The sequence below is a fragment of the Choloepus didactylus genome, chromosome Y, assembly GCF_015220235.1.
Source record: "Choloepus didactylus isolate mChoDid1 chromosome Y, mChoDid1.pri, whole genome shotgun sequence".
In the NCBI taxonomy this organism is placed as follows: Eukaryota; Metazoa; Chordata; class Mammalia; order Pilosa; family Megalonychidae; genus Choloepus; species Choloepus didactylus.
The window spans coordinates 18,562,666-18,573,780 of NC_051335.1; the positions used below are offsets into that span (position 1 = coordinate 18,562,666).

The 11,115-nt window shown below is 44.9% G+C and overlaps 1 protein-coding gene across 1 annotated transcript; it reads left to right on the forward strand.

Annotated features, from left to right (window-relative positions):
- The first annotated feature begins 4,482 nt into the window (after positions 1–4,482).
- LOC119524028 (glutamine synthetase-like) lies at positions 4,483–5,109 on the forward strand. The gene has a single exon (XM_037822709.1). The coding sequence runs from the start codon at positions 4,483–4,485 to the stop codon at positions 5,011–5,013; it is 531 nt and encodes a 176-aa protein (XP_037678637.1). The 3' UTR covers positions 5,014–5,109.
- Positions 5,110–11,115: the final 6,006 nt, after the last annotated feature.

Here is an 11,115-nt window from a genome sequence, read left to right on the forward strand (position 1 = left end):
GTCTGTTTCCTCATCTTTAAAATAGGAATAAAAATAAAACATTTCTCAAAGAGTTGTGATTTGCAAATTATATCTCTGATTAGGGTCTCCTATTCAGAATATATAAGAACTCTTACAACTCCACAAAAAAAGACAAACAACCCAATTTAAAAGGGGCAAAGGACTTGAATAGACATTTCTCCAAAGATAAACAAATGGCCAACAAGCCCATGAAAAGAAACTCAACTTCGTTAATCATTAGGAAAAGGCAAATCAAAAACCACAGTGAGATATCACTTCACAAACACTAGGATGGCTATAATAATAATAATAAAGGAAAAGTGCAAGTGTTGGAAAGGATATGAAGAATTGGAATCCTTATTCATTGCTGGTGGGAACGTAAAATGGTGCAGCTGCTGTGAAAAAGTTTGGTGATTCCTCAATAAGTTAAACATAAAATTATCCTATGACCCAGCAATTCCACTCCTCAGTATATACCTAAAAGAATTGAAAACAGTTGTTCAAAGAAAAATTTGTGCACGAATATTCTCAGTGGTACTATTCACAATAGCCGAAATGTGGAAACAACCCAAAGGTCCATCAACGGACAAATGGATTAAAAAATGGGGTATATCTAAATGTCGGAGTATTATTCAGCCATCAAAAGGAATGATGTACTGATACATAGCTCAAAAACATGCTAAGTGAAAGAAGCTAAACACAAAAGCTCACATATCCGTATGATTCCGTGTATATGAAACACCCAGATTAGGTAAATCTGTAGAGACAGAAAGTAGATTGGAGGTTGCCAGGGACTGGGGGGAGAGGAGAATGGGGAGTGACTGCTTTAATGGGAACTGAGTTTCCTTTTGGGGTGATGGAAATGTTTTGGAACTAGATAGAAGCAGTGATTGCACAACATTGTGAAATGTACTAAATGCCACTGAATTTACTTGAAAATGGTTCGTTTTAATGTTATACAAATTTCACCTCAATTTTTTAAACAGGTGTTATGAGGACATATATATGTAAAAGTGCTTCAGACAACACCTGGCTCACAGCAAGTGCTATGCAAGCATTTGTGAGTAATAGTGTTATTGTCATCATTGTTGTTGCCTGTCTCTCTCCACTCACCTCCAGCCATTTTGGCTGAGTCAGCAACTAATCTGGTATTCTGTGAGTGAGGAACTTGTGGGTACCACAGAGGAAAGCCTGTTTTCAATTTGGTGTCTCCTCAAGCCCCTTTTTAAGTCTTGACCTCCAGAGGCGAGGCCAAGCTCCTGGGCCCATCCCTCAAGCACCCCAAGCTCCAAGTGGACAGCTCACCTGGCTGGGCCCTATGTGTGGAAGGGACCTCCCACTCCAACACCTGTGAAGACTTGGGCACTGGACTCTAACTGGTCTTTGGAAGTCAGAACTTGGACCAATTCAGCAGCTCAGACAGGGTCAAGGCTTTGGCTTGCCGGTTTCGTGTGTGCTGTACCTCAGTGCCAGTGAAGCTGCCCTGTTGTGTCGGTACCTGGCAGGACCTAACTTCATACATAGCACTGACCATGTGCACCTTAACATTGTATATGTAATGTATTGATTTGAAACCCAGAGCAGGGAAACTGAAGCATAGAGAGGTCAAATAACCTGTCCAAGTCTACACAGCTGGTAAATGGCTGAGCCAGGGCTCCTAGCCAGACAGCCTGCCTCTGGGTCCACGTGGTTACCTGCTCTGCTGCACTGCCTCCATTGGGCCAGTTTGGTTCTGCCTGGACCAGCACTGATTCCTGGGCCTATGCAAGTGGCTTGCTGCCTAGTTGGAGAAATATGGGCTCAATTCTAAGAGGAGGCATGGCAGCCCTACACAGGCCCCCAAGGCCAATGCCACAGCCTGTCGGGATCTTAGGAAATTATTTTTGCCTGGTTGAGGAATTTTCCAGGAGCCCAGAGAGTCCAGGCAGATGGAGTCCAGACCGGAGTCAGGCCCACCAGCAAGGGGCCTTGGGCAGGGTCTCAGAAAGGCAGCTTAAAGTACCCCAGCATCCCCCCAAGAAGCTTGAGGTAAGGACCCGGAGAGGGACACAACTCAGAAGCTTTTGTTCATTGGGGTACCTTTATGGTGGGCCCCACTGTTTACAGAGTGTGCCTTTTCCTCTTTCTGGGAACCCAGCTGCAGCCAAAGAGCCCTGCCTCCCTGCTCCTCAGTGGTGGAGTGAGGGAGAAAGGTCCACTTCAGTTTGGGAAAAAGGGTTTCAGGCCCTCAGCTGGTGGCTTCTCTTGAAGGGCACGAGCCCCAAATCCTTCTCCTCTGCCAGCCTGGGCCAAGGATGGGGTCACCCTGAGAGCCTCCAGGAATGGCCTGTATTATTTGAGGGGCCCCAAGTGGCGAGAAGGAGCCCTCCCTGGTACAAAAGGCTGCAGGGGGAAGTTGGGAAGAACTCCTGGCTTTAGAGGTTGGAGGTAGCCAGACAGTGGGAAAAGGGAAGAAGCACAGTGAGGCTGTCTGGGAGGGAAGGTGAGGCCTGTACTGAGGGAGGGAGAAGAGCCAGACACCGCCAGGGAGCACCTGTTCTGAGGCCACCTTGGCCCCACCCAGTTCTTAGGATAAGCCTCTGAGCTGGTCCACCAAATCCATTCTGCTTGACAGCAATTCTGCTGGTAACTTTTATTTTGATATAATTTCGAACGTACAAAAAAGTGGCAAGGATAGTACAAAAAAACTTCCTATGGCCAATTGTTAACACCATTTTGCCCCCCTCGCTGTATCATTTGGGCATCCTCTCTCTCTGCATGTTTGTTTTCCAAATGATTTGACAGTAACTTGCAGACCTAATGGTCCTTTTCCCCCTCAACACTGCAATGGGTTTTTCCTACAAACAAGGTCATTCTCTTACGTAATCAAAATTAGCAAAATAACATGGATATGAGGTTTTTTATCTAATCCACAGGCCATAGTCAGATTTCACCCATTGTCCCAATTTGTTAGGTTAATTTTATTTTCATTTGTAATGACTGTTTAATCACACAGGTAATACATGAATATGGTCTCCTCATCAAACGTTACAGATAAGGCCCTCTTTGAACCCTAGCCTCGATCCCATTTCCTCTGACCTTAAAGGGCATTAGAGTGTAACTTTATAGTGTGACTTTGGGTCAATTCTTTAAACTTTCTGTATTTCCATCATCTGCAAAAGGGGGATGAGCACTGTAGTAACAACCTCATAGTTGCGACAGAAGTGAATTAAGCCCAAGAAAGCACTTACAACAGTACCTGCCACATAGTTAAGTAATCGATAAATGTCAACTGGTTTTATTACCATTTGAACTCACCCTGCCTGGCAAACTTGGGCCTGTGTGTGCTGTACCTCAGTGCCAGTGAAGCTGCCCTGCTGTGTCGGTACCTGGTAGGACCCAACAGTTCATATATAGCACTGACCACGTGCACCTTAACATTGTATATGTAATATATTGATTTGAAACCCAGGGTAGGGAAACGGAAGCACAGAGAGGTCAAATAACCTGTCCAAGGCCACACTGCTGGTAAATGGCTAAGCCAGGGCTTCTAGCCAGACAGCCTTCATTCCAAGGGCATGGCCCAGCCGAGCAGTACAGGGGGACAGCCCTCCACCACCCACTGGGATGGATTGATCCGTCGATCCCACCCAGAGGCCAGGCTTCCATAATCAGTGCCATCCACATCTCAGGGGAGTCTGGAGGGGCCCCAGTGCAGGGCAAAATGGGGCCAGATGCATGCTGCCGCCATCCCCCACCCCCTGAGATGGTGGATTTTCCAAGCCAGTCCTTCAGGATCTGGGCCGGGATGGGCAACACCATAGACATAGCTGGGGGAGTTGCAAAAGGGGCCTTGCAGTTGTTGCTTGGCCCTCCAGGCCCCTCCTCCTGGATATCCTGGCATTTCTTCTCTCTGGTAGGCAGGAAGGAGCGGGACAGGAAGAGTGGGGATGTGGTGAAGTTTACCAAAGCACCCTCCCTAGGATGGGCCCAGCCAGGTGATAGCTGCCTTTGCCACAGCAACACGATGCCTGGTTGGGGGGTCTCATGGTGAGTAAAGTGTGACTTCTGAAAGAATGAGTCCTTGGGCAGCAGATGTATGGTTGGGTGGGGGGTGAGGGCAAAAAATAGCAGTTGGTATAGCCTATTAAAAAGCAGCCCAGAGAAGCTAAGCCTACTAATAATTATGCATAAGAGTCACCCCCAGAGAACCTTTTCTGTTGCTCAGATGTGGCCTCAAGTAAACTCACTGCCTTTCCCCATACGTGGAACATGACTCCTGGGGGTGTAAGTCTCCTTGGCAATGTGGGACATGACTCCCAGGGATGAACCTGGACTTGGCATCATGGGATTGAGAAAGCCTTCTTGGACCAAAAGGGGAAGGTAAAGGAAACAAAATAAAGTTTCAGTGGCTGAGAGATTTCAAATAGAGTCGAGAGTTCATTCTGGAGGTTATAGTTTTTAGTGTATTGGAATAGCTAGAAGGAAACACCTGTTGAGGCCATGCCTGCCCAGTGGGAATTCCAGATAGGACCCTGTGAAGGCATTGACTTGGGAGATCATCTCTGGGTGGCCTGTTTCATCTTGCATCGTGTATGTGAAGACTTTGGTGTGATAGCGACCTTCGATCCTAAGTCCATTCCTGGGAACTGGAACGGAGCAGGCTGCCATACCAACTTGAGCACCAAGGCCATGCGAGAAGAGAATGGTCTGAAGTACACTGAGGAGTCCATCGAGAAGCTAAGCAAGCGGCACCAGGACCACATCCATGCCTACGATCCCAAGGGCAGCCTCGACAACGCCCGGCGCCTAACTGGATTCAACGAACCCTCCAACATCAATAATTTCTCTGCTGGTGTAGCCAACTGTGGCGCCAGCATCTGCATTCCCCGGATAGTTGGCCAGGAGAAGAAGGGTTACTTTGAAGACGGCTGCCCCTCTGCCAACTGTGACCCTTTTGGGGTGACAGAAGCCCTCATATGCACGTGTCTGCTCAACGAGACCGGCGACGAGCCCTTCCAGTACAAGAAGTAAGTGGACTTAGACCTCCAGCCATCAAACCCCTCCCAGTTCTTCACCCCACTCCCACTTTTCCTGTCTCCCAATTGTCCTATGAACTGTAACTCAAAGGGCAGAATATCAAGGTCTTTTTTTTCTCATGCCCAGTTAATAACTCTTGCTTTTTTGGGCCAGGGTAGGAGGGTCAAGTTCTTAATCTCTTCACACCCACCCCACCCCCCTTTTTATCCTATCACAGAAACTTTGGAAGACTGAGGAAGAGTGCATTAGTGGGGAGGGGAGGGAGGGGGAACATAACCACTGGTTCCATTTAATCAGGTGTGTTTGTCCAGTAGGCATAGTCCAGTCTGGACAGAGAGCATCTGTGTTTGTGAAAGGAGAGCAGGACTTTTTCTGTGAGGTTAGCTAAGGTGAGGGGGGCTTGACTTACTGTGTAGTTAGCTGAGAATATACCCTTCCCCACTTTTGGTGGGAAGTTCCATTTTTTAAAAAGGATTGTAACCAACTTTCCTTTTGAAGTGGGAGTTATTAGAGAAGGAAGGGTTAGGGAGATTAGGAGGAAAATACACTTGATCTCTTGCTGTCATGCTTCCCTTGCTTGAGGCTAAATGCCCTAACATGAAGAGTATTAACTGATGGATAGCCCTACCTTAAGAAGAAGAAAAAGTTCCTATTGCTTGGTCCTCCATTTATAACACAAAGCAGAGTAGTATTTTTGTATTTAAATGTAAAGACAAAAAAATTATATATATATATATATGGGTATGTGGATATGTGTGTTTTTCTAAAGGAGAAAACCATTCTAATCACCGGGAGACAAATTTGTTGCAAGTAGCCTGGTTAGAGATAAGGATCTCCTTTTGAGTGGGGGTAGAAGAGGCATTGCTTGAAAAGTTGGCTACTTGAAGCCATTATTCCCTCCCTACCACTTGGGGAGCTTCATTATGCCCTGCCCATCCTTCCAAAGGGAGTGGGAATTGGTCCGGTAACAGGTAGATGCAGGTTACTAGCAGTGGCAGTCACGTGAGCCTGGTGACTGTGGTTTGGAAGACACACATGTACTTGTACACATAGGGGTTCAGCAGCATGAGTTGGCTGGTCAACTTAAGCTTTCTGTTCCTGACAAGGGGGTATTGGGGTTATTTTCTGGTGGGAGTAGCATTTTGATATATTAAAAATTTTTAAAGCAAAACAAGTTCAGATTTTAATCATATTTGTAGGGTTTCTGAGTCTTTCTGTTTTACAGAATTGCTTGTTGGTTTCAACTGTCTTCCCATCTCTGCTCTTTGAGGAGATATGAAAGGCCTGGAGTCACACAATTGTAATTTTGTATTCTGGTGTCTTTCCATGAGTGCAAGATATTCCTTTTAACAGTTCTGAAGAGTTGTGTTCTTTTCCTTTTATAATTAAAAAAAAGCAAATCCTAAAAAAAAAATACCTGTTGAATATCTGTTGAACGGTTATCCAATAGACTTGATTTTTGATGATAATTGTATAATTACATAGCTTTTATCATGGGACTGTGTGATAGTGAAAACCTGGTGACTGACACTCCCTTTAACCAGTGTACTGGCAGATGAGTAATACAATAATGACAAAAAATATATAAATAATAGGGGGGATAAAGGGTATGGGGTGGTTTGAGTGTTCTTTTTATTTTTTGTATTTTTTTCTTTATTTTGGAGTATTGAAAATTGGTTGTGGTGATGAATGCACAACTAAGTGATGATGCTATGAGCCATCAATTGTATACTTTGGATGGATTATATGGTGTGTGAGTATATCTCAATAAAACGGCATTAAAAAAAAGCAGCCCAGCATAGTAGCTGAAAGTGTGTGCTTTAGAGACTGAGAGACTCACTATACTACTTAAAGCTTGTGCGATCTTCAGTTTTTCCCATAGTAAAATAGGGATTATATATACCACAGAGGGATATGTAAGAGTTAAAAAATAATATACATAAACCACTGTGCATGATGCCTGGCACACAGTGAGTGATTAATAGGAAAAAATTTAAAAGAGAGCAATTATTATTATTAGTTTTCTTGTGACATCAGCATTGAAACCTTAATATGTCATGGAGTTGATAAAATAAAAGTAATAAAAACTATTAGGAAGATCATTACATAGAACAAATATTCCACTTATTAACCTTGTAAAATAAAAATTCTTAAAAAAAAAAGTTACCAAGCTAAGATCCAAATAAAAATCACAAAACCATACTCAAAACTCCATAGATCACAAAAGGAGAAAAGTCAACTACTCCTTTGTCTAGTTGTGTGTATTTCTACACACAGATCACGTTTTCTCCCTACCCCCTTTTAAAGCTTACTTGTAGAGCGGTAGCTTCATGGAAGATGCACTAGCACAACTGTTTCCTCTCTGAGCACCTCCTGCTTCAGCAGACTCTGAATCCTTAAAGTAAGGAGACGATGACTTGTGGTCATCCCAGTCTTCATCCCAGTCATCGTCATCACCCGTTGCTAGATGTGGGAACAGAAGATCATCAGTAAAAAGAAACAAAATAAAGATAAAATCACGTAATCATTTGATAATAGCTACCTACTGGGCTAACAATAAAAAATAAAACAGATGGAGGAAAAGGTGTGGTATAGAAGTATAATGTAGAGGTAAAGCATAGGCTTTGCAGTCTGACAGTGTTAAAGCTTGAAATATGGATTTTGCCTTTTAGTGTGAAATTATTTAATCTCTCTAATCCTTAGTCTGCTCATCTACAAAATGAAACCCATATTCCTCTAGATGGTTGTAAAGATTAAAGGATAAAATATATGCAAAACATCTACCAGCATGCCTGGAAAATAGTAAATGCTCAACAAGTGGTACTTTATTTTTCTGCAAAAATCAATCAAGATTAAATTGTTGGTAGTAGGCCAAGCCCTTGATCTTAGGGCTTGCCCTTATGAAGCTTGTCACTGCAAAGGAGAGGCTAAGCCTACTTATAATTGTGCCTAAGAGCCTCCTCCCGAATGCCTCTTTGTTGCTCAGATGTGGCCCTCTCTCTCTCTCTCTAAGCCCACACAGCAGGTAAACTCACTGCCCTCCCCACTACGTGGAACATGACTCCCAGGGGTGTAAATCTCCTTGGCAACATGGCACATGACTCCCATGGATGAGTCTGGACCTGGCATCATGGTATTGAAAAAGCCTTCTTGACCAAAAAGGGGAAGAGAAATGAAATAAAATAAAGCTTCAGTCTTATTACTACAAAGGAGAGGCTAAACCTGCTTATAATTGTGCCTAAGAGTCTCCCATGAGTACCTCTTTGTTGCTCAGATGTGGCCCTCTCTCTCTCTGGCTGGGCCGCCTTGGCGGGTGATCTTGCTGCCCCCCACCCCACATGGGGCCTGACTCCCAGGGGTGTAAATCTCCCTGGCAACGCAGGATATGGCTCCCAGGGATGAATCTGGACCCGGCATCGTGAGATTGAAAATATCTTCTTGACCAAAACAGGGATGCGAAGTGAAGCAAAGTGAAGCTTTTGGTGGCTGGGAGATTTCAGGTGGACTTGAGGGGTCACTCTGACGGACATTCTTGTGCACTGTATAGATGGCACTTTTTAGGTTTTGTTGTGTTGGAGTGGCTGGAAGTGAATGCCTGGGGCTGCCAGACTCCAGCCCAGTAGCCTTGACTCCTGAGGACGATTGTGTGACTGTGGATTGCAAGGGGTGACAGTGTGGTTGTGAAAACCTTATGGATCACACTCCTTTTATCCAGTGTATGGATGGATGAGGAGAAGAATGGGGACGAGGAGTAGATGAAAAATGGGGTGGGATGAGAGGGATGATTTGGGTGTTCTTTTTTATTTTTATTTTTTTGTTCTTGTTCTGATTCATTCTGGTGTAGGGGAGGTGTTTGGAGGTGGATTGGGGTGATGAATGCCTAACTATATGATGGTACTGTGAACGGTTGATTGTGCACCATGGATGATTGTATGGTATGTGAATATATCTCAGTAAAACTGAATTTTAAAAAAAATAAAGCTTCAGTGGCTGAATGATTTCAGAAGGAGTTGAGAGGTCATTCTGGAGGTTATTCTTATGAATTATATAGATATTCCTTTTTAGTTTTTAGTGTATTAGAATAGCTAGCAGGAAATACCTGAAACTGTTGAATTGCCATCCAGTAGCCTTGATTCTTGAAGACAATTGTATAATTATATAACTTATACAGTGTGACCGTGTGATTGTGAAAACCTAGTGGCACCCATTCCCTTTATCCAGTGTATGGACAGATGAGTAGAAAAATGGGGACAAAAAAATAAATGAATAATAGCAGGGGTGGAATGTTTTAGATATTCTTTTTTTACTTTTATTTTTATTTTTATTCTTATTTTAGTTATTTTTTTGAAGTAATGAAAATTTTCAAAAATTGATTGTGGTGATGAATGCAAAACTATATGAGGATACTGTGAAAACTGATTGTACACTTTGGATGACTGTATGGTATGTGATTATATCTCAGTAAAATTGCAAGGAAAAAAAAGCAGCCTGAAATAACTGCTTAAGGACAGAATGTTCAATAAGGTTGATTCTAAAGGTTAGGAAATGGATAGCACAATACTGTGTGACGGTAGCACAATACTTGTAAGTGTAATTAACAAAGCTGAGTGTGAGTATGGTTGAAAGAGGAAGGCTAGGGTCATGTATGTCACCAGAAGGAAAGCTAGAGGATAGAAACTGGGACTGAATAACAGCAAAACCCAGAGTGGACAAGGATGGTGGTGGTTCTAGTTTGCTAATGCTGCCAGAATGCAAAACACCAGAGATGGATTGGCTTTTATAAAAGGGGGTGTGCCGGTTTGAATGTACTGTGTCCCCCAAAACGCCATTATCTTTGATGTAATCCTGTGTGGGCAGACGTATCAGTGTTGATTAAATTGTAATTCTTTGAGTGTTTAGGTGGAGATGCACCCCACCCAACTATGGGTGATGACTCTGATTGGGTAATTTCCATGAAGGTGTTACCCCACCCATTCAGGGTGGGTCTAAATTAAATCACTGGAGCCATACAAATGAGCTGACAAACAGAAGGAACTCAGTGCAGCTGAGAGTGACATTTTGAAGAGGAGCTACAGCCAAGAGGGACACTTTGAAGAATGCCCAGGAGCTGAGAGAGTAGCTGCAGATGAGAGACAGTTTGAAGATGGCTGTGGAAAGCAGACTCTTGCTCTGGAGTGTGGAAAGCCGCCTCCCGAATCGGGCCTAGCGTATGCGCTGCAGCCTGCTCTAGAGTTACCCCCGCCCATCGAGTGAGCCAAGATGGCGCCTGCATCCTGTTTCCGCATAGTGACGCATGTATCCGCCACCCGCTCCTACCAATCGAAATCCTGTATACGCGATACTAGCCTAGAAGCTTATTGGTTGTTAATTGTGTATAAAAGGTCTTACCCGGACGGGGTAGGGAGAGACAGCCCACAAGGAGCCGTGCCTGACGGCCACATCGAGGCTGCTCTCCCACGAGGCGCCGTGCCCCGTGTGGGAACCAGTAACACAGAATGTTCATCTAGCTGTAGTAAAGGGCTTGCTTTCACAACTGCCGTGTGGTTCGAGTCGTGATTCATGACCAGGTTAGTTCGCGCAGTCTGCATCTCTCTCTCTCCTTCCCTGTTTCCCCTCGCCGGCCGGGAACCGGGGACCGAGCGGGGCAGCGCCGGACAAGTGGTGGCCCGTACGGGGAACGCTCCTCCTCCTGCCTCGCTCTCGACGGTCCCTCTGTGAGGAGAGCAGCGCTGCGCGTCGAGCTTACGGCGGACTTCCCGCGCCTGATCAACGCGAGAAGGTGAGTGCGTCTTATTACATGATAGTTAGGGCCCGTGGGTTTTCAGGTGACCCCGGGGGACTCGGAAGAGCTCTCCGAGTGACTGAAGTATAGTGCCGACTGCAATCATGGGGCAGTCCGGAAGTTCACCTCTCTTAGCTCCCTTAAAGAACCTTTTGAAACAACGGGGTATCTCGGTCAGGAAAAGCTCCCTTCAGCGTTTTCTTGATGATGTTGATACTTTTGCCCCTTGGTTTGCCTGCACCGGCAGCCTTAGCCTACCCTCTTGGATGAAGCTCGGTCGCGACATAGACCGAGCGCGCCAGACGGGCGTGTGT